The sequence below is a fragment of the Amblyomma mixtum genome, chromosome 6, assembly GCF_055824585.1.
Source record: "Amblyomma mixtum isolate Tamu chromosome 6, ASM5582458v1, whole genome shotgun sequence".
In the NCBI taxonomy this organism is placed as follows: Eukaryota; Metazoa; Arthropoda; class Arachnida; order Ixodida; family Ixodidae; genus Amblyomma; species Amblyomma mixtum.
This window is the reverse complement of record NC_143017.1, coordinates 117,614,382-117,640,398: the sequence shown is the minus strand read 5'-3', so window position 1 is coordinate 117,640,398 and position 26,017 is coordinate 117,614,382. Positions and strand designations below refer to the sequence as shown.

Genomic DNA, 26,017 nt, shown 5'->3' with positions numbered 1-26,017 from the left:
CGTTGACTAGACAAGAAACTGGAATTAACGAAATCCTGGCGAACATTAACAGGAAGAAAGAAATGGACGTGGGCTGGAGTTGAGTTTGCGGGCCGCCGGGCAGCGGGCCATCCCCATATCCCCCCCGGGCGCCGCCGACTTGGTCCTTATCTTAAGATGTTTTAGGCGGCGTAGCTCTTAAGCAGACAGAGGAAACGCTGGGGTCCAAGGGCTGCCGCCCCAAAAGGTAAAAGCAGCAATGGCAGCGAGGGGTGCCGGAAGGGGACCCGTTCCGCGGACAGTGCGTACGAGTCGCGTACCCCGGCTATTGTCGGGGTTAAGTTCAATGGCTTTTCGACGGCGTCGTCGAACAGTGCGAAAGAAAACTTCAGGGACACTTGAGGGGTGTTGAGAACGGGGCCCACAGCCCACCGCTGGAACCAGTGTTAAAGATGGGGCTTCTATCCCACCGCTGGAACCAGAGTTGAAGACGGAGGGGTCCTGGAGATGACTAACTCGTTTAGCCCCGCAGGTACCGGCTCCGAATGACGATGTCGGACTGCGTTATCGAGGAAACTGTACAGAAGGGTTTATTCTACATATTTACAGAAGAGAATCGAATCGAATCGAATGCAATGCGAATGCAATGCAATGCCACACAACAACATCCCGTTAAATACGGTTCGCGTTCCCCAGATCCCTGACTGGGGAACTTGGTTCGAATAACGTTGTCCAATCGGATGGGCCATTGATGACGCTGGCGGTACCACCCACGGCACGGGGCGGTGCTGAAGCTCTCTCGCTCTCTCACAGCTCAGGGGATGAGAAGGGGAAGACAGTCATCAAACACAGATGCGTCACCTTGACCACTGCCGCAAGTTTTCTGTGCGCAAGTTGCCTCCGTGGGAAAGCAGAATCCCGCAGTCTTCTCGCAGGTGGTTGAACCTTCTCGAGCTCCCCCGCCGGATGGCCGAAGCACGAGACTCCTTCGACACAGCGTCTTTCAATTAGCAGCCTCGCTCAGCGTGACCTTGCGTAGCATCATCCAGTCCGGTGACCCGAAGGCCGACTCGGCCAACGTATACCGCTGCTTCCGCCGTGCTTCATGTGCATCTCTGCTTCCAGCGTTGCTGCTGCTGTCACAAGTTCTCGCCGCATCTTTGCCTAACGACGACACTCGTCTGACAGTAATTTCTCCCAGGCCCGTGGGAGACAGCGCCCTTCGATCGGTTCGGAGGTTCGGTGATTTGGAGAGCAACAACCCCCGTCCGTCGTCGTCTATGCTTCTGCCGCCGGCGCCAGGCCTCGTTGTCCACTCTTAACAGGGGGAAGCTTGTGTGGGAGGCAGCTGAGTGCAATTACGAATGGTCGTGAGGCTGATGGAAGTGGTCATTCGGGTAACGAGTTGTGATTACTCTGCCTCTGGCCGGAGGGCTCAGATGCCATCCTGTAGTGTTTGGAGCCACAGCTGATGGAAGTGTTGCTTGCGTGCTTTTGTGGTATTGTCAAAGTGTTTCACTGTGTGTGGAAAAGCGCAAAAGCGCTATCGGCTTCGTCAAAGGCATGCGGCCCCCGCGAGCAAACAAGCTCGTGGGTCTGTTGAGTTGCAGAGAAACGCTCTGATTGGTTGTAAGAAGCCCATCTCTCATTGGTCACTAAGTTGGTCCCCAGAATGCTGGGGAAACTTATTTAAGGAGGCGTTTTGGCGCCAAAGAGGGAGACTTGGGCAGGGACTCTTGGTGGAGAGTCGGAATCGCGAGACGGACAGGGTCTAGCTTTGCGCTGGCCACGTTCCGAAGGACGAGGAGCCGCTACGTGTAGCGCGAGTTCAGTCGGCCAGGCAGGACAGGGTTTCGTAGGGGCGAGCTCTGGCCTGGCGCTCCCGATCGTCCTGAATGCTAGCGACCACCCTGGTCGATGTGTATATGTGTAAATAGTTGTAAATAAACCCAGCTTGTACATTTCCGCAAAGAAGTTCGTCTACGTCTCATCTCCCTCCTGCAACGTGTCGCGCCCAAACGGACCCCCATCTCCACCACCACAAAAGAGGAAGACCTGAATCCGAGTCTAACTGCTGGATACGTAATTTAGAGAGAAAAGATGCCATATGTTCTGTTAATGTAACAAAATGGACTCCACGGGAACGAAGATGCAGCCGGCGGCGGTCGACAGACAGGTGGAAAGGTGAGAATAGAAAATTAGCTGGGATACAGGGGCCGCGCGGTTTGGCCCAAGACGCAAATAACAGCTCACTGGCAGAAGTTTTTTTCTTCAGCGGACATTACCACGCTGATGGCGGTGATGATGCGAACCTCGATTTGATTTGTTAAGCATGTTTTAATCCTCTTTGAAAGTTTTTGTTTCCGGTACAATTCTATCCTCTTTTAGGAGAAGCGCCTGAAGGCAACGCAGGTACAAGCACTTGCGCTTTCACGCGTAGCCCCTAGACTCTCGTAAAGCGCCAGAGGCAAGCAAGCCCCATAAATTATCTCATCAAAAGGCAGCTAGCCGGTCGTTTCCATCCGACGAATCGCGACAGACGACGTGAAGCAGCGGGATGAGGCAAAGAGAGAGAGAGAAAGAGAAACAAGAATAAAGAAGAGCGCCTTCGGCCGTTCGCGCTTGAAATAGGCTCCTAACGGCCTTATTACGCCTTCACATCGAAGAGAACAGGCCCCCCTCTTCCTCTCTCTTCCGGCGCCAGTAAAGTTATCGAGGCGAATAGATGATGGTGCGACCCGGATGCTCGAAAGTGAAGTCTCTTTTAAACGCCTCCGTCTAGCGAGAGAAACGGCTGATGTTTAAGGAGGAGCAGGAAAGGAAGGAGGGGAGCCAAGACGTCGAAGAGGGGGAGACGGGTGGTGCTTTGGCGCCTACAGCCCTTCGTAACACATTCTATAGATAGCCAGAAGGCGCACTGGCGTAAACGCGGACAGAGGCGCGTCGCGTTAGCGCGGACCCTCGCCCGCGTTAATATCGGGGGGACACATATGGTCCGCTCCCTCCCTCTCTTCCCCGCCGCCTTCAATACCAGCCAGCTACGCAGAGCAATGGCGTCCTCCTGCCGGGAACCGCTCGCCCGCGCTGCAGCAGCCGGAGCGCGAACAATCGCCGCGCGAAGGCAGTGCTCTTCGGAGGCAATAACAATGCCCACGCGCCAGCGGATGGAACAAAAAAAATCAATTTCGGGGAGTTACTCCTTTTTTTTTTTTTTCTGGGAGCGTTCCTGTTTTGTTCAAAACTTTCCACCCTCGGCGTTCCCCCGTTTTTCCTCCGTCTGTTGTAATTTTACCGCGAAAAGAAGTGGTAAAAAAAGAGGGGTAAGGGAAAGAGTTACAAAGGCCACCCACGCGCCCGTGTTTTCCCAAGTGCTTCGCTGTGCAGGACATAAAGGAGTGGGGCGCGCCGTGTAACGGAGAATGCGTAAGAAAAAAAACGATAGGAAAAGAAAACAGAAATAGAAAATGCCCCTGGGACAACACAAAGTGTTAGGAAGAGAGGGGGAAAAGCGAAGCGGAGGGAATACGACACGTATAACGAAGCCAGCTAGTGTGGGAGGAGGGAAAGCATAGTTTGCTCCTACGGCACTGGCAGGCTCTGAGGGCGAGGTAGAAAGCAAAAAAAAAAAAAAAGTGGCTGTTTTGAAGAGCTCGTGTGTAACCATCCCTCCCTCTTCTCCTCCCCCGTCCCCAACGCGTCCTTCTCATACACTGCGAAGCGATCGAGAAATCCCAAACGGCCTCCAAGAGGGGACAAATCGCCGCGCGCGCCATCGCAACACACACAAGCACACAGGCACAGCACAAAGCAGTAGCCAGCGACTCAGCGATGAAAAAAACCATAAAAGAACAAGACAGGCTGCTGCTGGTGCCACCGCGTAAAACGGGACGAAGAGTTCAGTAGCGGAGAAAACGCGTAACGAAAAAAAAAAAAAACTTTCAGAGGGGACAGAGTCGTCGGTGGCGTCCTCGTCGACAACGCGGCGCGCCGAGGGGAGGGCACTGTGCGCCGTAGAGTCCGGTCATATCTCACTCCAGGAGGCGGCTCGCGCGCCGAATCCGTTGTTTCCTTGATGACGCTGAGCACCTTTTATTTCTCCAGCGATGCCGATGCCGCCGCAGCCGCGAATTTCGCGCCCGGTCGCCGCGCTATATCTTCTACCGCTTTTCCTTTTCACTACGCGAGCGTTTTCCTTTTCTTTTTTTTTTGTTTGCCGGGCCAAGTTTTATGGCCGGTCTCTCGCTCTGGCGCGAAAAGAGGCGGCGGCATCGTCCGAACCAACGTCGACTCTCCGATATAAATTACCCCTCTCACACGTCACGCGGCATCGATACAAACGCGCACGTAGTTCACTACCCCTTCCCCCCTCCCCCCTCCCTCTTCCTAACGCTGTACAAACACACGCATACTACGCGTGACGAGCTTCAGCCAATTCTTCGTCGACAAAAACAAAACAAAAAGAAGACAAAGGAAAAAGTTGACGAATAAATACAGGTGTATTACCCGGGCGATGCTCGACGTTCGATATCGTTTTCGACAGGGGCAAAGAATACCGAACCTGCAAATAAAGAAGACAAAAAATATTGACGAAACAGGAACGAAAGCACATGCCGGCTCCGGGCGAGATCTAACCGTTCGATATATAGCGACGCCTGTCATCAGCAACGTGTTCGCTGGAGCGTGGGAGAGAGACGCGTCGGATTCGAGGCAAGCGAGGAACGTCGTGTTGACAGGCCATTACCGAGCGCCGTGCATCCGTTCTCCGCGGGCTCCCAGGCCGTCAAGGTAATGGGCGAGCGCGCCGATGGTTATTGGCGGCCCCAGACCGAAGGCACGGCGGGAGATTCGGAACCGCATGCAGAAAGGGCGAAACCCGTCACGACTACGCGCGCGAAAACAGAAACAATGCGGGACAGTGAGGAGGGGGCCTCTGCGGTTAGCGCAACGACGTGCTGGGCGCCGCATATACGGGCAACGACGTGTTGGCAGCGCCCATATAGCTTTTTCCATCTCTTGATGCGATGTCGTTACCGACGAGGAGAGCCGATGTTGGTGGATTTGTGGATGAAGAGTATATGCCTCATTCTGTGCTCGGTCTATTCGCAGATTCTACTGTGTAAAGAACTACGTGGAATAGTCGCATAGGTTGCAACTGTCTTCAATTTTATGACTAATTTTCACTCGCCAATGGCGCTCTTTCGTTCCAAGAAACAAACAAAAAAAAGAAACCTACAGGAGAGAAGTACAAGTACGGATGCTGCTGTCCGTCGGACTTCAGCGAATGCAAGGAAGAAAAGTTCGTGGAATTATCGCGAATGCCAAAATTGAACTTGATGTATGAAGCAGAAGTGTAAATTTAGTTTTGATAATAATATAAAAAGGAGTCTGCGTGAAATGAAAATTTAACAATCGCGTCCCTCACATCCCTTGGTCTTTCTCTGAAAGGCTGTCACTCTTCTTAAGAAGCGCGTATGATTTTCAGTAACAAATTGTCAACTTAGTTTCCTGGTAACATTTGGTTTACAAGTCGACGTAATTGCATATGTACCGGGCGAGCTGCCAATTACAGAAGTTTGCATACATTAGATAAATTACATAACTGTCAACTAAACAAAACCTCTCTTTATCGACCGCTGTTACTTTTGCAGATACTTTTCACAACGAACCACGTGCTTACTACTAATACGTTAATGTATCAACTCATTCGTGATGCTCCCTGTATGATATTTCCGAAAAGGAATTTCTTCTAGTTGGTTTTCGCTGCGCCTTGTTAGCAGCGTGACGAAAGGCACTGGAAAAAAACAAAACAAAAACAAAGCATGCTTACAGAATTACCGAGGTTGATACACACTGTTCGCTTCGAAACTTTTGGAAAGTCGCCACGCTCGCGACTTTCCAAGTACCAGTTGAATGTAGTGCATTGTGTGGTCGCTACACGAGTGCGATTTTAAAATAACGTGAGTACGCAACCACCTGTGACAAAAACTGCGTTATTCACGCACAAAATAAGTTTTCCGACCTTGTATAACAAATGTATGCGTGAATTATAACCGGAGCTCCAATTCTAGCGCACGTACTCTATCGAGCCTATCTTAATCTTCATCTAAAACTTAAGGGAGCTTCCACAGAAGCCCACGGGTTCTATCGAGGTTCTCTAGTGCTCTCCTATATTTCTTCCAGGCCCATGTAGATAACACTGCATTCTATCGAGTCAACATCGGATATCAGAAACGAGCTAAGAATAAATGCTCGGCTTTGAAAAGCAACATAAAGAAGAGAGCCATCACACGTATTTACAGTACAGGATCGCACATGTCGAGAGCGTAAAGGATCCCTTTTAACAGCGGTGCATGCTTAGCAGTCCACTATTGTTCACAGATCAAACGACGCCGGCATGAAAACGACCCGCAAAGACAACAAAGCATGGCGTACAAAGAGCTATTGCGACGTTAGCGTGTAGTCGCCGGACGCCATGCAACGAAGAAGAAAGGCGGCCGCAACTGGGAGGCTCTTGCACGCGCTACGGAAACGCGGCAGCGACCGTTGCGTGACCCAGACAATGGCCAGGCCTACAGTGTGTGTGTGTGTGTGCGAGCGCGTGTTTACCGTCCGTGCTCGGAGTCGTGATTGCCTCCCTTTTGTATCTCGTCGCGGCGGCAAAAGGCGCGGCTTCTTCGCAGGAACAGCGCGCGGGGAAAGAACAGCGCGCGGGGAAAGAGCTCGTCGAAGAGGCGGCGCGTGGCGTGACCCGGAAACGTAACACGCTTGATCCACCGTGACTGGGATGCCGCGCGTGCTCCCCGACATCTCTAAGGGGCCGAGAGGAAAGAGATGGAAGGATACTGTCGCGCTGAAAGCCAGTAAAGGCAGCTTGCGTTTCCCGTCCGCGGCTGGTCGGTTCGTTAGGAACATCAGCGCCGTATTTTCAGCCACTGCTCGCAATCTAGCAGAGACTGTCTGCGGAACCTATACAACCTCCTTTCAGGGTGTCGTTACGGCAACTTCTAATCAGTTTTGTGCGATAATGGTAACCTCACTTTGATCTCAAACTGAAGCTGAGAAATAAAAGCGAATCATCGTTATACGAACAAATAGGTTTTCCGTTGATTCCCGTTTCTTTTACCACTTTACCTTTCAGTGCATCAGCTTGTTTTTTTTATGTGGAAGAAACGCAAAAACTTGCGTGTATAGCGAGATTCGGGTATACATTAAAGAAAACCCTACTTAGTCGAAATTACTACGGAGCCCTCCACTGTGGAGCTGCTACTACGCCGCAGTGTTGGTGTTAAAAATCCATAGATTAATAAGGAAAACATTGCGCTTCTCTCAGTGCGCCTTCCAATACACAACAACGCCCCGGCCTTCAGTTCATTGCAACTTGACTCCGGTTAAGAGCGGTCTTATGTACTTCAGGTTTATGCCATTCAACGTCCCAAAGTGACAGGCTATGAGGGACGCCATAGTGGAAGGCGCAGCAAAATTTCGCCCACCTGGGGATTCTTTAACATGCGCTGACATCGCACAGCACACAGTCCTCTAGCATTGCGCCTCCATCAAAATGCGAACGTCAGGGTGTGGTCGAACCCGCGTCTTTCGGTCCAGCAGCCCAGCACCATAACCACTGAGCCGCCGCGGCGGCTTCCTATCTACTTTAGTAGAGTTAGTTGTTGGGCTAGTTGGTATATTAGATTTAAGTTCACAGTTTTCCAGCGAAACGGCACACGACCAAAGAAGGAAAGAAACAAGCTCTAATATAAAACCTTTGTTAGAAAAGGGAAATTTTTGCCTAAAGCGTTCGCTTTCACTCGTTTCCAAACATCTCTCCGTTTTCGTCATGCTTCTTATTCTGAGCCGCCGCGGTGGCTCAGTGGTTATGGTGCTCGGCTGCTGACCCGAAAGACGCGGGTTCTATCTTGGCTGAGGCGGTTGAATTTCTTCGGAGGAGAAATTCTAGAGGCCCGTGTATTATGCGATGTCAGTGCACGTTAAAGAACCCCTGGTGGTCGAAATTTCCGGAGCCCTCCACTACGGCGTCTCCATAGCCTGAGTCGCTATGGGACGTTAAACCCCATAAACCTAACCTAAACCTTATTCTTAGCTTTTCCGTGGCGGCCCATGTCAGCCTGCCAGGCCGTTTGTGAACGGAGAGAATATCTATCATCAAGGCTGCCATTTGGCGAGCTGCACAGGCTCAGAGCAGCTTACACTATCGAGAAGAAGCGCCCACTACAGTGATGCCTAATCCAAGGCCTAGTTTTTAATTGGTGCCGGCCGACCTAATCCAGAATTGACACCTAGTTAAAAATCGGCCTCCCTCCCTCGAGAACGAAATGCAAAATACTCAGCGCGCAGCCAACGGTAGTGATCGCTAGAACACAACCTCCTGATCACAATCTTCGCAGCAACGCCATAAAGCGGCTCTAGAGCGAGCTGCGGCCGGTTGCCATTACGGGCTGCACAGGCCACCGGAAGGCCCGTGCCACGCGCCCTCCAAAGTGGGCACAGCGCGCCTATTGATTGCGCATCGACATTTCGTGGGGCGGCTTACTATACTTACGGTGCCTCTGGCCTAACAACGCTACCGCCGATACTCCGGCCGGCTGACATCGGTTTTCGATTAGCCGATCCGCTTAAGTGGCCGCGCCGTGGCCAGACTGCTGTTGCTCGGGCCTTCCGGGCAGGCACCGTCGCTGCCGTCTAACAAGGAATCCTCAGAGGCAGCAGCAGCAGCAGTAGCTTGTTTTCGCGGCCGCACGGAACAACGGAAACATGGGCGACAGGCCACTGCGTATACGTTCCTCGAGCACCACGAAAGCCTGTTGAGGGGGCTTTCCTGTTGGCCGAAGAAATAGCACGCTTTCCTTTTTCTTGACCTTATATCAAGGTCCACAAAGCAGATAGAGTCCTTTTAGTTTTTGTATTTGAATGTGTTGTTTCTTGAGCTCGCTATTTTGAGGTTTCATTTTCATGCACCCAACAGGCAAATTGTTTTCGACAAGCATGTGCCTTGACAGAGGGAGCGTGAGCTTCGATTCCGGCCCCTGCTTTGCTTACCAGATCCATTTATTACATTTTTTGACTAATAACTGAAGTTTTTTAACCTAACAGAGTCACTCGGGCCACTCATGAATTACGGCTGTCGACCCGACTACTGATGGCGATCCGCTTGTAAGGGGGATACAGAATATCTTTAGTCTCCGTCACGGCCACAAGTGCTTTTAACATGCTCACACCTGCCACTGCAATACTGCGTAAGGGAGGAGGTAATCAGGATTAAGTACAACTATCGCAAATCAGACCCTGTAAGACAGCGCGATGAGAAGTTTTCGCGGAAAAAGCGTGAGGGTGAATCATCAGAGCACTTGGCAGCAGCGGAGGTGCAGGTGGAAATAGGAAAAAAAAAATCAATCTAGGAGTCAATTTTCACCTTTACTTCGGCTCTTCTGTCTCACTGACAGTGACCTCTGCACACTGTCACACACAATACAATGTTATGTGTGGTGAGGTTCACTGTACTCTGCAGACTTCAGGAAAGGTATTCAGGAAAGGTCGCCTGTGTTGTTGGTGTGTATTCTCTCCCCTTTAGTCCGTCTTCCTGGTTTTGCGCTACTCTTAAGTTATGGATAAATACCGACATGCCCAAATTTCCACCCTGGTGATTTCACCACAATGCATACAATTCGGAGCTCTACAGCATCGTGCACTCTCGCTGCCTAGAGTGCTCGAAGGCATCAAGGAAGCAAAATTGTTCACCTCGTAGACACACCACACGAAGCTTCCGTTATTCTCATAAACACAAACACGCCTATATGGTAGTAAAAAGGAAGTATGTTGTCCTCTAGCGCAATCCCTTTTATAAAAGAGCGCTAGAGGACAGCTTACTCCTTTGTTTTTAGAGTGTATGTACTTTTCTTTTGAGCAGGCGGGATAGAAAGTGGCTTTGAGCAGCAGCTATTTGTAGCGCGACTGTGCGAGTATCGCGAGAACAGCCTGCGTCGCCCGCCAAACACTAGTGGTATAATAACGTACCTTGAGCAGTGCCTTGTAGTCGTTCGCTCTGCATGTCATGGCGGCCGCTGACTAGTCTCCTCGCCAACCGACTGCTGGACGCATGAGTCTGGCCTCCTGGGCTGACACCTGCGGGTAGAGAGGCAGTCCTAGTTTTGATATTTTTATCAGATATTTTCGGTACGCTCAAAAAGCTGCAGCTGGGGCGGCTCGACAAACAAAACCCCCCAAACTCCGAGCTCTCCAATTCCATCGCCCACCACCCCCCCAGATTAGGGCAGCGAAATGCACTTAGCAGGTTTCTGTTTTTTCTTTATACTCCCCATGCGAGACATGCCCCCCAGGCATCACACTCTTTCCCGTCCGCAATTTCGTTCTATTTCACTTGCATTATCATCGGCGGTACAGCACCACAACCACCGCTACCCCCAAAGAAATCTAAGCGGTTCAGACAAGCCTGTCTCTCAAGTTAGTAATATTCCTGTTGTTTTGGAGCGAAAGCTCTACTCCTCGATGGCAAACTCCCAAGGTCAAGTGTGGCGCGCGTTTGACCTTCAGCCGGCGGAGCGGAGGTGTGCCCTCTGACGTCACACCACCTGACCCCCAGCGGAGGCGTCGTAGCTGCGCTCGCTCGAATCCTAGCCGTTGCGGTACTACGTGACTAGCGCGGATTTAACAGCTGCTTCGCCCGCGCTGGTCGCTCAGTCTGGCCATGGATGAAGCGAGCGCCGGTCCGAGCGCATCAACTCTTCGCAGCAGGCGCCAGGCTAACCATACTTAACAGACCTTTTGCTCGGTTAACTAGGTACAAGCCATGGTTAAACCAGCGCAATTTTTTAGGCTGTTTCACGGACACCCGTTTTTGTAAGCACCCAAGGCCGGTGCCTGCTCGCTTCTAAAACTGCTCTCACCGCACAAGTAACACTGTCGTGGGAAAAGGGGTATTTCACTTGATCGTAACAAAGTTGAATTCCACCACTTAAATAAAAAGCTGAGGCGCAAGTGAAAAAAAAACTTCTTGCGCTTCCCTAACACGTTCTTCCCTGCACGCTTTCGTCAAACGACGAACAATTCACCACTTACTACAGCGGGCCATCTACTGCGCTCGCCGCGGGCGAACTCACTCCATGATACGTTCGAATTCATAAGTGCTGCCTTCCATCGACTTCGTTCGGGAGCGCCGTAAAGCTCCGGCCATCGTATACTGGCAGATACGGGTCCACACTCGGCGCAGCGTTGCCGCCAAGAGGCCATAGAAAGCGCTGCGAGACAACTTTCACGCTGTAACTTGTAAGGAAGGCCAGTTTCTGAGGCGAAGTAGGAGATACTATTATCGGGCGCACTGTGCAAAGGAAATACGCCTCTCAGTGCGGCTATTTACTTTCAGCGATCTCCCTTGGACGTCAGCGAGAGCGGGAGACGAGGCATGCCATTTCCATTTCAAGAAGCTATCTGCTTTGGATGTTATTGGCCCTTAGCGCAGGAGGGCAGGCAATCATGGTCGGAGCAGAATACGCAGAAATTGTGCCTCCGAGATGGGGAATATTTGCCTCCGAGATGGGGAATATTAGACGCGAGGACGTAGCTTCGAACGATAGCGGACGGGGTGATTACAGACCCGAGGGCAGAGAGGAAAAATGAGGTAAACGATCCTGGACATACGAGCGCATTCATAAGATGTGCGCTTCCGGAGAAGAATTGCCAGGCGTAACGAAAGAACGATATATGATAAAATGACTCAACAATGAGTTTTCTGGGGAGTGCTTTGAAAACATGTGCGTTGCGAGAACATAAGAATAAAAGTTGTCCACTTTGCTTTCATGCACTGCGTTTCAGACGCAAAAAAAAACTAAAAAAAAATGTCGTCCTTGGTGTTCGTGCGACGACTGTGTCGAAATCAGATTGTGCTTCACAGCGGCGTCAGCAGTTTGAAGAGGCCTGTCCAGAGCGTGCTATACGCCATCCATATTTCATAATGAAAGCAAGTAAACGTGCTGTTCTTGCTAAATAAAACTATCATCAAGCCGAATTTTAGTATCCGAGTTATCTTCGACCGTGAACATTAAAAGCAGGATAGGAGACTGTCACGGAAATTACGAACTGAGGCACTAAAAATGCGAAATCGGTGGACAGAACGGATGCAGGTATAACCATGACCGAAGGTAAAAGAAACACACCACTTTTTAATTGCGTGTGTGTCGCAGTTGACGCCGATGTCGAAGTTATGTGTTAACGCGATAATTCACTCGAACACAACAACAAATGGCCAGTGAGACCAAAGGAGCGTTTCCTTAACAAAACTCAGTCTCATTAATACGCTGACGTCGGTACCGCGCGAGTCCATGCGCCAGTCACCGTGCATAACGTCAGCAAGATGAAGGCGTAGGATAAGTTTCGGCAGGTCCAGCTGCGAAGGTCGGCTTTGGCACATATGATTTGTACTGCCGGCCGTTCGAACGTGATTCTGTTTCTTCTGGTCCCTGGGTACCATTTGGAAGGTCTTATCAAAGACAACCGTACCAACTGAAAAAAAAAAAATTGAAAGATGTTCATACTTGACTTTATTCTGCCCGCCGAGTTTTAAAACCGCTTTTGTGTCGTACGGTTCGCGGATACATGTCTGATTTCTCTCCACGCTTCTCCTTTTATAGCACTATTTTTCCGCTAGACGAAGCGCGGTTCGTAAAGCTGAAGTTAGCAAAGAACCCCCTGCAATGCTCATTTTTACACTGAGCCTGACAATGCAACGCAACGCAGGCAAAACGAGGTCAGTGGCTTGACTTTGTTTTGCTGCACATACTTCCATTACTAAGATTCCTCGTGCTGAAGCCATTAACCATCCCTGAGCTGCCGAAGGACAGAGTGTTCAAATACAGCTGGACATGGTTTTTCTTTTCCTTTTGACACAGCGCAGGTACGATGGAGAAAGTAAAAAAAAAAAACAAATGAAGAGAAGCAGAGAAGAAAGAAAGAAACAAGGAAAGCGACAACAAAAAGAAGCGCCGAAGATCAACGCACAAGCAGTTCTTAAAAGCATGCGGCCTCTTCACTCAAATAGCCAGAAGCTGTTTTCAGGAACTATGCGCCCCGAGAACTCCAATGGAGAGCAAACACGGGCGGCAAACACAAGAGCGGCGCCGGCGGGCAAACAACAATGCTCAATGCATGCCCCGGGGCGGGTAAAGGAGGGGGGGGGGGGGGGGGGGGTGCTACGGTCGCGAAATTCGGTTCGAGAACGAAGAAATCTTGCACGCACAAGCGCCCTGCGCAGGAACGGCCGGGACTCCGGGGAAGTTACGCAGGCATTTTCCGAGAGAAATCCCAGATGGAGAAAGGAAAGTGGACACTCCGCGGGCTGAGCACACAACGCGGAGCGAGTAGCGTCGAGGAGCGAGAAATCCTCGCGGCGCGGCATTTTGCAAAGCGAGGCGCTTTCTTCTCTCGCACAGTGTATAGATATGCAGTTTCGTGCAGACTCTCCATCCCAGCCCAAAGTGAATGAACAGACAATCGCTACAGCGAGCGACGTAACGCAGCAAGGCGATGCGCGCACTCTTATTACTCGCGAGCTTCTTTTTGAAGATTGGGTAATTCCCTATGCTTTCGGGACACGCGTACGAAGTGATTTGTATTTTTCTTTCTTCACCGCAGATTAAATAAAAATACAGAAAAAGCGCACCGTGACCGAAGACTCATCTCAGAAGAGCACACCGATACGACGTTTCAGCACGCCCGTCCGTCCGCTCGCCGGCTCGTTTAATTCTTTCAGTTTGAAAGTTTTCTAGCACATACTGCGGTGGCTGTGGCCGCGGTGTTCGAATGCACAGCTCATGGTCAGGTTCGAGCCCCGACCGCAGTTGCCGCATGAAAAAAAAAAAAGGCTCAGCAAAGCAACTACAAAGAATGAGCGGCGAGAACTGAACGAAATTGTTTCCCTGAAGGAGCAGTGGACAGAGCGTGAACTACGCGACAGAGCACAGGTCGAGTTTTTCTGTCGATCCATGTATAGCCACTGAATTTTCCAATTTAACCCACAAGCGGACAGCCAGCAACGACTGTAGGGAAAAAAATGCTGGGCATAAGGACATCAGAACGTTGATTCATACGTATAGGGCCGGGGAATTTGCCAGTTCTCGAATTAGACATGCAGAAGGGAAGGCAGTCTATCTTAAGACGAAAAGTACCCCCGTGTCCAATATGCGAGGGGACAAAGTTGGTGCACTTCAGTATTGATTATTTCGGAATTATGTGTGAGAAACAGGTTTTTTTTTTTTTTTTACAGCTAGTTTTCCGCTTGGCGTATTATATCGAAGAGTCATAGTCAACTTTAGAAGAGAAATAACCAGCAAATTTGCACTTTTGTGCTAAAAGGCCCTCTCCTTTCATACTGCACACAGAGGTGCACCTCTCCCCACCCTGATCGTTTTTTCTTTCCCTCTCCCTTCACCGCGCGCAGCGTGAGCAAAAACCTTTCGAACGTGACTTCCGCTGTTAGCGGCGCTTCGCACGGCGGTGCTGTCAGCGGCGGGCCTACGCGAACGTTAATTACGTTAAAGACTTCACCGGCGCCAATTACACTTTTAGCGGGCCGTTCGCACTTATTAGCGGCCCCATAAAGCGAGCTCTTCTCCTGCTCGTCTCGCGAATCCCCACCGGTCCCTTCATTTCTTTGTCGTCAGCCCAGTCTACAAATTTTCTATTCAGTGCGGAGTACCTGAGTCCTCTGACGCCTATAGGATATTATATGCATATTTTTCTTTTATTTTTCTTACTGTATTCGGGCGCCTGCGATGCTTGTTAGTCGTCTACGACACGCCTGGCTCGTTAGCGCCACACAGAGAAAAGGAAGCACGTCGAAATGAAGGATTCCCTAGCCGTGCAAGATCTGGCCGCGATCTAAAAAAAAAATGAAAAAAAAATGCCGTCGCGACAAGACGGCATGTGAAATGTTGGAAGCGCTTCGTATTAGAAAGAGGGGAGATAGATGCGTTAATGATACGTCTGTGAAGCTCTTGAAGGCAGAAATCAAGGATCTTGAACGTTTTTAGTAAACTTCTTTGGCGACAGTGTCATTGTACAGCACTCCGCATTGCGCATATTTTATAGTATCCGCATATTTGCTCTCCTGGGTGCAAATAAAAGTAGAGAGTAACACTTGTCCTCTGTCTTTCTCGGCCATTACGTGTGTCTTTTTCGCGCTATTATTTCTTCCAGAAGCATGACTTAAAAGCGAAGAATAAAGATCGTTGGTTGGTTTATTGGGGTTTAATGTTCCAAAGCGACTCAGGTATAGGGACGCCGTAGTGAAGGGCTCCGGAAATTTCGACCACCTGGGGTTCCTTATCGTGCACTGACATCGCAGAGTCTCTAGAATTTCGCTTCCATAGAAATTCGGCCGCCGCAGCCGCAATCGAACCCGGGTCTATCCGCCTCGGTAGCGCAGTAGACAACGCGTGAGTCTCATAATCTAATCTCAAAGAATTAAAAACAGGCAACAATGGAAGCAAAGCCGTATGCCACGTATACTGTATAAAGCCTAAACAACGTTCTCATAGATGTTCTTGCGAGCAGCGCCGTTACCTTAATGAGGTAACACTACGATTTCTTGGTGCCGTTTTGCGATGGCATGCAGGTGTCCAAGCACGCGGTTGGGATGGAGTGGCGTGGCCAGTTTTCTTTCAGATCAGATGAGAGAAAATTGAAAATTGCGGTAAATATTATATATTTAGGAGAGAAGTGCGAACACTAGATATAGAAGGCACACAATAAAAAAAATGGTGAATGCGAGGACACGATTTATACCATAGGATTGAAACCGTCGGAATTGCAAATAATGAAAAAAAAAATTGCAGTTGCTTTGAAAAAGAAAAAAGAGAAAGAAAGAACCAGCTGAAGAGATTAATATTACCACGAGAGAAAAATAATTCTCTCCGCGCTACGCAGCATCCCGGTCTCGAATCTTCGAAGACAGCCACCGCCCGAGTAAAATTATTCGCCAGAATTTCGAGAACGCATCGAGGCCGCCATAATGCGCGCCCAGCCGAGGCAGTCCCGGTGCGGGACCGGCCGGATCGCATTCGTCGTCGTCCAAGTTGGAGATTCGAAATGGAATTCTGAGCGCAGCGCCACGCTACGCCACGCATGCAAATACGGAGAAGCACGGGCTTTTTCTGTATTAACGAAGCTATTGGGCAGAGGATGTCGGTTTTCCGCTGCACTGCTTTCCCCCCCCTTTCGCCCCACAAAAGGCTCGGGACTGCGCAGTACAAAGAGATATTGAGAATACAAAAATAAGCAGTCGTCGAATTTCCAAAAGTCTTTTCCATCTCCCTTTCTCTCGAGTGCGCGTATAACAGGGAGGATAATGGAAAAGGAATCCGAAACCAGATGTAGGTGCACGACATAGAGACGTTCCACGGTTCCCACGAGATAGTAGTGCGTTTTCTCATTTATTCCGAGACTCCGGGCAGGACTGTTCGAGCCGCAAGAGCAAAAATAAAAGAAGAAGAGAGGAACAAAAAAATTACCGACCAAAAAAAAAAAGCTCTTCGCACTGAGCGCACGAAACAGCTGTACGCGAGTTATAATTTAAAGAGAAGCTGTAAAGCGCTTTTAATTCATTAGAATCTTGAACTCCTCAAATAATTCAAAGCGTTACTTCAGCTGAACACAAAACAAAACGGGAGACTACCTAAAACATGGAACTGTGTGCGTTTTGGCAGCCATTAAAGATTGTCGGACGTATACTGAAACAGTGCCTCGCTGCATACAAACGTCGCAAACCTTTAGACGCCCACTTCGACGCGAAGAACGCTAGAGAACCGCGCACTGCCTTTATACTCCTTTATGTTTACAGTGTAGGTCTGCGTCTTCGTACGCACCGTGTTTTCACCCCTTATTGCTGAAGCGCCGCGTCGTAAGCAAGAAACTCCCGGATGTGCAGCACGTATCAAATTTAAAACAGAGGGGAAAAAATGAAAACTATCGCGATATCGAGGATAATTATCTGAAGCTCACCTATCTGTGGCACCACACTGAAAGGCAGCAGCAGTTGCCTATAGCAAGATGTACAGGGGGTGTTTGACTTCTCCGGACTCCCACTGCAACGGTATTGGTCACTACATTACGACACTAAGTTCGCTCCAAAATTACGTAAGTGAGCGTCGAGCAGCAGCGCAAGCCCACCGTCGTAACTGTACATCTCAAGGCAACGCACACTATTTGGGTCAGACGACTTGAACTTTCCAGTCACGACACGACACGTCCCGTACAAAAGGAAATCACCCGCTGAAAAGATGTAACTGAGACGTGTTTAAATCGTAGCCGTTTCTTCCCTTAACCCTTGCGAACAAAGGAAAACAAGATGGCGTCGGCAATTGAAACTTAGGCGCTAGATGGGCTCTTTCGTCGCGCAGAGCCCCGGAAAAATAATGCGCGGCAGTTTCAGTCTCTTCTCAGCCACGCAAAAATCTCACCATGGTGCAACGCACTTTGTCTCGCTGAAATCTCCCAATCCTGCGCTCTCTCTCGCTCTCGCTCTTTCTCGCGGAAATCTCGCTCGCGCGCGAGGGCCTTCGCTCACGGGCCATTTAGTCCCAAGTCGGTCGGACACGCAAACGGCCCGCGCCAGCCCGAAACATCGGCGGCCGACTGGGTTTGCACGGCGTACGCTGCCGACATCACTCCGGGCGGCGCCTGCGAACCCAGAGGCGCGGTGGGGGTTCAAATTGCAACTCCGTGATTTTCGTTCAGTCGGGAGGGCGGCGGCGGTGCGGTTTAGCGAGCAACTCGATCGTGCTATTTGCCAAGCGGCGACTGAAGCGTGAACTCCGCATCTAGTGTTTCTCTCTCGCAAGGGCGGGCTCTATTTTCCTTCTTTCTCTCTTTATTTTATGCGCAACGGCACTGAAAGCGCGCGCCGTGAAATTCAATAGTGCTCCGCGCAAAGAATGCGCTGTGGCTCGTCTATTCGGCCTCTGAACGGTGGCTGCAGCTCGCTTAGAATTCTCCTTTAACAAAGCTCTCGCAATATTTATCGACGAGGCTCGGAAACGGCATCGTTAATCGCGCATCCTCTGACGATCCTCTGCATGCGGCCGAAATGGTAGACGAAAATGCTGGGAACCGAACAAGAGATAACAACGGCGACGAAACACAGAAAACACTGTGCGTCAGCTTGTGCGTTCTGTTTTACACGCATCTGCATGCTTGTGTCGTACCACTCGGCGCTCAACGCGGCTAAGAGCGCGGTCAAAGGACTCGGAGAAGGAAGAGAGCAGAAGGGAAAAAAAGAAGAGGAGGAGAAACTTCGACCAGAAGGCGTCTGCGAAACGCAGGCGGGGCGGAAGCAGTTCATTAGGAAGCGCCGCCACGCCCTTTCACCACGACGAGCCTGCACGTGGCAGCGTTCAAATTAAGTTTCCAAGATTTACGAGAAAGGCACGCGCCTCTCGCCGGAGAAATACGTGCAGCTTTGCCGAAGCGGCGGGACTTGTCATTCATTATTACAGCGCAAAGACGGCACAGAACAAGAAGGGGACACAACAGCGCTGACTGTCTATCTGGTTGACAGTCAGCGCTGTTGTGTCCCCTTCTTGTTCTGTGCCGTCTTTGCGCTGCATGTAATAATGAATGTAGGTAACCAACTCGCACAAAATGTTGTATTATGGGACTTGTCAGCCAGTCAAGAGCCGCCGGAGACGGTTACGGTTAGTTAGAATGCATCTTACGATTCGCAAAAACAAGAGACTGGGAGAGGGTGGAGTTAATTAAGCGTCCGCGGTATCATCGTACAATCACGATCGGACAGCGCCTTCGTGAACAACGGCGCTGTTCGGTTTTACTGTTTTCTACTGACAGCATACGACTACTCGCAGGCGTCTTTTGAACAAACAAACAAACAAAAAAAATTACCAGCGCCGACGCCGCCACCGTCTCGGTCCAAGCATACAGTGAGCGCGTCCAGCATTGATCGCCATCGCACGACGTCGCGTCGTTTCGATTTGCTGCCCAGTTGGCGCTCCAGTATTTTGCGCCACGCATGGCGTGGTGTAAAAATGGGAAGCCGTAGACCCGCGAGGATGAGGACGATGAGAAGGGAGGGAGGCCGGGCAGAGGGGAGAAGAGGGAAGGGGCCAACGGGAGTGAGGAGCGTTAAAAGCCGGGGACGACACGTGGACGGTGTACATATATAGGCGCGAGCGCTCAAGCAGCCGTCTCGTCCGTCGTTTCTCGTCCCCACCCCCTCCCCAAATTGGCTGGCGGCGCGCCATGATGCAATCCCGACGCGGGAATCAACCGCGTGCCCGGAATAATTAGAGCGGCGTCCACGCCGTTGCGCTGCGCCAAAGGCGCCAAAGGCGCCAACGGCGCCGCGGTGCACGCTAGGCCTCCGCCACTCACTCGCTGCTAGGCAGCCATTCCAGCTCCCCGCGACGCTGTTTCCTTTTTGCCTCTCTCTCTCTCTCTCTCTCTCTCGCTGCTAGCAGTGGCGGTGCCTCTGCCTATCTCAATATCGGCAGCTTCAGCGAGCAAAATAAAGGACCACGCTGCTCTCCAACATGCGGATGATTTCAATTAGGATGTCATGGCAGCCGCCATCTTCGGTGGCTTTACGGGAACACTGGCAACGTATATGCAGATATTAATCAAGCACCACGGTTCAGTCGCCAAAAGCCATTTTTGTCGAAACCAACTGTGTTCGTCTAGCGTGTTTTCTGTGCTGTTTGTGCATTGTGCGCATTATGTTTGCGCATTATTCCACACAAATTCTATGCGCAAAACGACGCCGCAAAGCGGGACAGAGCAAAACCGTCAAGTGACGCAATGACCGTTCGTTGGAACGATCGAGGTTCGGTGCGCAATGCCACTCGCCAAAAATTGTTCCCAGTGGGGCTGATCACAACTGAAAAGAGTGGTCGTTTCGTGCAAGCTGCATTTGGAACACAGGAAAGCGGTCGACAACCATTCTTACGGGGCTTTCTCACGAACAGCACAAACAAGGGGAGACGACAGGAATAACGGCGAAAGATTAGGCTTACGCGACTGGACCAGTTGTGTTTGCCTACGCCTCGCCCGTATCCGACGCGCAAAGGCGCTTTCTTCGCTGCGGTATGTACTAAATGCGCCGCCGCGAAAGGCAAACACCGCAGAGCATGGATTATAAGAAAAAAGCAAACTAGACGGAAACGTACAAAGCAAAGGCTTTCATGCCCAGCGGCGCAACGTCTTCGCAGCCTTAGCCGCAGTGCGCCAGCACGCTTCCCCTTGTCCACGCCAGCCGCCGTGTTTCGCCCCTCCCTACCGCGCCTGCCATGCTTTAAGCAGGGTCGTAAAATACGAGCCGCGTAAGCCCGGTTGAAATTCATGAAAAGAAAAAAGAAACAGTCTCGAGTTCCCCTTCGAAGCACGTCCAAAACTCGATCAGCGTAAAGGAAGGGGGGGGGGGGGGGGGGGGGGGGGCAGAAAAAGAAAACAGAAGGTAAGAGGGCGTTTTTTCCCGGGCGCTTAAAAAAAAATAAAACAGAGCACGCTGCTTAGGAGGCGGTTTACGGTGAGAACGGCTGCTACTGCTGCTGCTGCTGCTGCTGCTGCTAAGATACGGTCAGCGAGCAAGCTAACGGTGCCGGGAAAAAGAGTGAACGGCCGGCGGTTTACAAGGGGGGAGGGGCCGCCGTAAACGAAAGACGAGGTAGGAGATCTTGCATAGTCTTGGCCCAGACCCATCTTCGGGCCTCGAGGGAAGGTGGGCACTGCCCTCGCTCGATAGTGTCGGTGGTGACTCATCGCTTAAAAGAACGAAAACTTCGCGACATGGGCGCAGCCAGGGAGGTTGAGGAGCTGCAAATGTGTATCGAGGGGAGGGGGTCGGGGTAGGTGGCGGAAGTATACGCGTTGCGTTTTCATAAAAGCACGGTGTCACCCAAAAACGTAGACGAAAAAGATGGCTTGGTTTATGGGGGTCTAACGTCCCAAAGCGACTCAGGCTATGAGGAACGCCGTAGTGAAGCGCTCCGGAAATTTCGACCGCCTGGGGTTCTTTAACGTGCACTGTCATCGCACAGTACACGGGCCCCTAGAATTTCGCCTCCATCGAAATTGGAATGGCGCGGCCGGGTTCGAACCCGCGTCTTTCTCGAGTCAGCAGCCGAGCGCCATAACCACTGAGCCACCGCGGCTGTGTAGACGAAAAAGAAAGAGTAGTGAACGATTAACCTTCTTCCCCCTCCATCCACGGTAACCACAGCTCCTGCGCTCGCTCTGCGGGTTACGCCGACGACACCGTCGATCAACCCAGAAACCGGGTACGTAACAGCTACGCTGTAAAAATAAGCAAGAAATAACTCGATAAATTCAGGTATACAGTAAAGTCGGGAACTACAGGCCCGAAAGTCAACCTGTCCAACATGGCAATATGTCCCCAAACATTCCGACTAACGGAACCTGTCGTACGTGTAACTACTACAGCCGTTCTGAATTTAAAAAAAAAAAAATCTAATAAATTAGTGGCCGTTCGGCCACAGTGTGCAAAGAAGGAGGTAGCGGCCTGGCCATCGTGCAACGGGACCTCAAATTCAATAATTTCTCGACCTGGTCAATAGCACCGCTTCTTTTCCGGCGCACACTGCCACCCTTCTAACAAACACAGAGCACGCACTTGGGCACCATTTTCATGACTAGTACGCGGTGATCCATTTCCATTAGTCGCGAGATGGTCGTATAGCACCTAAGAGGTAGCTTCTTAAGATGGCTTCCTGCATACTACTAAGTAAACAGCGGGCATCAACGAGGAACAATGGAGCGTTTGGCAAACGTCCCACAGCTATCGCCGTGAAAAACAAAAACAAAACAAAACGACTCAATGGTTCCCGAATCAAAATAATTAATACGTTCGATGATTCGAAGAAAAGGTTCACGCCACGAGGCGAACATGTCCTTCATTGTGAGTGACACGCACGAGAGGCGTGAGTCTCCTAAACGACGCAGGCATAAATTTCGCCTCGCTGAGTAAACCTCTACGACACTCATAGGTCACTGACACGGAGGGCGTTAGTTAAAACGAATTGGCGCAGCAATGTCAAGGGCAAAGACCGTGGACGACCGGACCACCCGCCCCAGCAGCAGGCAGCCTGGGCAGAAACCTCTTACGTCATTCTTCCCGTCCTCAAGGCGCGGTGTTGCACAAAACGGGGAATCTCGTACGCGTCAAGCGTTCTCCGCGCCGCCCACTGTCCATGGAGCGTTCAGCGGGCGCGGCTCCCGGGACTGGAAGTCTAAATTTGCCAAAGCGGTGATCGATCTGCGGGGACGGAAAGGGGACCTGGCAGAACTGGGGAGCCAAAGCGGGCTACAGAACCACGACGCGCCGAGCGGTCACGTCCCGCTGCTGCCATCGACCTCGTTGGTCCAAAGAACCGACGCGCGCCGCCCAGCGTCACAGCTGCCAAATCTAGGGAACTGAGATAAGGTAGAGATGTGGGCTATTAGGTATATGATATAAATGCGATAAACGATGCACACAGTGTCTCCACAGCCTTTTTTGTTTTCTTGAACTCTTTAGTTCCTTGAAAGCAGCAGGATATGAAGAGAGGAGTGTTTCAACATCAGCGTGGTCGGAGAATTACTGCACCTGTGTCTGTGACAACAGATAGTTGAAGTTCATCGTTTTGTCTTGATTATCTCTTCCGTAGACTTCTTTACTGCGCTGTTCTGGAAATGCAGGGAATGTACAGTGACAAAAGGCGAAATTTCGGCCATTCTCAGAAAATTTTGTCGTACGCTGGGTTAATTAAAGAATTGAAATTAAAAGTTCTGCCTTTTAATGGAGCTCCGCTCTCCGAAGTAAAGTGTGATTTTCAATGACTATGTGTACTATTCGAAGCTCAACTTTATATTAGGCTTTTTTTTCGAAACGAGCCACATCCACAAATCGAAACTAAGTCAAATTATGTTGTAATGCCTGGCACATCCACGCATCTTTGTATTCCAAAAGCTACGATAACACAAGTTGCCGCGTAGGGCATATAAAACCTGCAAGCAAATACTACTTCAAATGAAAAATGAGCGAGATCCTCATGATTTACGGATTTAAATGAGCCTTATCCACTCTTGAAAACATTCTTTGTCAGCTTGAACCTCATAGTTTCGAATGTTTCAGGCATGGTTTCATTTTTTATTTCTCCGCGGCGCTATTTTACGATCGACTACATAGGATATGAAGAGATCGGCGTAAGATCTGAACCGCAAAGACGGCAATAACAAAGGGATCATTGCAAATCCATTAAGTCGCGAAATGACAGACGCAGACATGAAACGATGATACTAGCGGTTGTCCTGTCGTTTTGAGTCCTGTCTACGTCTACCATTTCGCCACAATTAATGAATTTATAATGCTACAGTGAAGTAAAATAAATCCTAGATTCCACACATCATAGCTAGTTTATTTTCCGTCGTTGAAATTAGAACACAGGAAAAAAAGGCAGTCACGTAAGCGCTTGCGACCGAAGCCTGCTATTCGCAATTACTTGCTTGAGTATTGCTGAAACATAGTAGTGTTCCTGATTGCCAACAATGAATGTTCTGATTGGTTTCCTTCTGAATGCACAGCATAATTATTTTAGACATTATTTTCACAAACAGTGCTTAATTAAATTCCTACTGTATAAATAATGTTTCAGAAAAAATGGTTAAAATAGCTGCCACATCAAAAAGAGCCAAAGTTTACATGCTGATATTGACCAAATTATTTGCATAACTTTTTTAGTACATCGTGATATAGAATCGCTAACTGACATGTAAAACATATTTAACAGCTTGGATAGCACTACGGTTTAAGCGAATAATAAACTTCCCTGTTTTTTTTCTGTTTCTCTTTAGGTGGATTAGAGTTATTTCGAAAAAAAAAAAATATTCGTTCCAGAGCGTCCTCTACGGCACGGAAAGCGCATATTCTGCGTGCCTAAAGATCGCATGAAGTTAAGTTCGAGCTCTCTTCAGAGAGGATGCATAATTACTACTTGTGATTAAAGTACACGAAATGTGTAGAAAAACCTTCCCAAAGAAAAATAACAGATTGATGCTGCCTATTTCATTCTAATGCACCTAGCTTCAAAACCGCACGTTGAAGCGCAGAAACCTGGTCACCTCTGCCAGGTGTACCCGACTACAGACGCCTCTGAAGAGGGCCAGCGTTAAGGAAAAGACCATGAAAATGATATTTAAATGAAAAGGCAAGACAACGTGCGCGTGCATGGCGAAATGCTCCACATATAGCCGCAGGGATTCTTCAGAGCTGCGCATGCGGATATGTGTGGGGTGGAGGGTTGAGACCTGTTTACAAAGAAAGGCAGGGGAGTCTGCTTCTCTACACAGAAGGATGAGAAGTGGAGAAGGACGGTTACGACGGGAAACGATGAACTGATCCTGAGCGCACAAGCGGCGACCCACGATGATCCTGCGAAACAGGAGCGAAGCTCGAGGTCGCGACATTTCGAACGAAAACCCGCGCACAGAAGAATCCTGGGACGGTCCCACCAACCCGTCGGACAGCTCCTTGAGCCCTCCTCGATACGAGTGAAATCCTCGCGTACCGCGGACCAAAATGGTAAGAGCGCGTGCCCCGTTTAGTGTACACTGCTGAACACTGAGCGGCACACGCGCATCCCATCCAAGCCCCCGGCCCTTTCCTCACGAAGGAGTTCCTAATGCGCCGCGACCGCTTTGATCCAGCTCGCTTGGAGCGGCGCGCCGGCGTAAATCCGTCTTGAAAGACCCATCCGGCGCCGGAGGCGACTGAAGCACATCGCGCGTCTCCACCGAGAGGGTTTCACTTTCGCATCTGCGCATCCACTTCAGAGGAAAGTGAAAAACCGACTGGAGCGAGGCAAATGGAATACGATGCAGCGATGCATCGTTCGTCGCGTCGGCGAAAAACATCCTCCGCTGAAGGGTCTCGGCACGAAAAACGTTCGCACTTGGTTTGGAACACGCCGGATGCCGGAGCGTTTATTCGCCGGTCCTGTGTACTCGCTCCATGCTTTCCCGACGGCGCGTAGAGTCCGATACGCGCTCTCGATTCCGAGAAAAGCAGTCACTGCACTCTAAACACAAGTTAACCAATATGGGAGTAAAAAAATAAAAGGAGTAAACTCTCTTCCGGCGCACTCCCTCTTAGGGGCTGGGTATGCGTCCAAATACCCGGGGAGATTTCGGTCACTAAATATACAGAACGCTTACTCTTGATAATGTATGCACATTCCCTCTACTCCCATACCACCAAATCACACATTACAAAAACAGCCGCTTAACCCTCACACCACCTCACCGAACACTAGGTTTGAAATACAGAGCGGTCTGGCGGCAACTGCAGACAAACTGCTACATCTCTCCTTATCTCCTTCATCGCTGCCACCCTACCTTGACACTACCACCTTGCTCAGCATGCGAGGCGGCCAAGGCCACCCTCACGCACTACCTGTGGAAATGCCCCCAACCCATGGCAGTTCCCCCGTACCCAACCCATACCTCTCCCCATGGGAGGCCGCTCTGCAAGCTGCTCAACCAACTGGCCAAATATGGCTAGTGGACAGAGCTGTCCGTGAAGCCCCGACCCGTGGACTCTTGTACAAGTAGGAGCCCAGCTTTCAGGGCCTTTTGTTCTTTTGTTAAAATAAAGTTGTTCCTCCTCCTATCCACTGCAAATAACAGTTACCTGGTGCAGTTAAAAACGGGAGGAGAGCTTTAAAAGCGGCATCGGAGGTCCTGAGGTTAGCAAATAGAGGTTAGCACATCTAATCTTCGTTAATGCTAGAACTTCGCAGGTTTTGAAGAGGGAATTTGTTTCCTTTGCCAACCGCAAGCAGTGTGTGTGAGAGAGAGAGTGTGCGTGTGATGGCAATATACCCCAGGGCTTGGGCAGAATACACTGCCCCTAAATGGAGTGCCCTAAAGGACAGCTCACTGCCTGTTTACTTACATATGGGCTAATTCGTGTTTATAGTGTGGGGGAAACACGCCCGTTGTCTGGTCACGG

The 26,017-nt window shown here is 50.3% G+C and overlaps 1 protein-coding gene across 6 annotated transcripts in view; it reads right to left on the bottom strand.

Moving 5' to 3' along the window:
• The window catches only part of LOC149340165 (galactosylceramide sulfotransferase-like), a 161,351-nt gene that overhangs the window by 35,451 nt on the left and 99,883 nt on the right, over positions 1-26,017 (bottom strand). For all 6 annotated transcript variants that reach the window (XM_089548914.1, XM_089548913.1, XM_089548912.1 and 3 more), the window contains one exon: positions 10,009-10,116. In XM_089548914.1, the coding sequence (XP_089405040.1) occupies positions 10,009-10,047 (39 nt within the window). In that variant the 5' untranslated portion in view covers positions 10,048-10,116. The remainder of the gene's footprint in view (positions 1-10,008; positions 10,117-26,017) is intronic.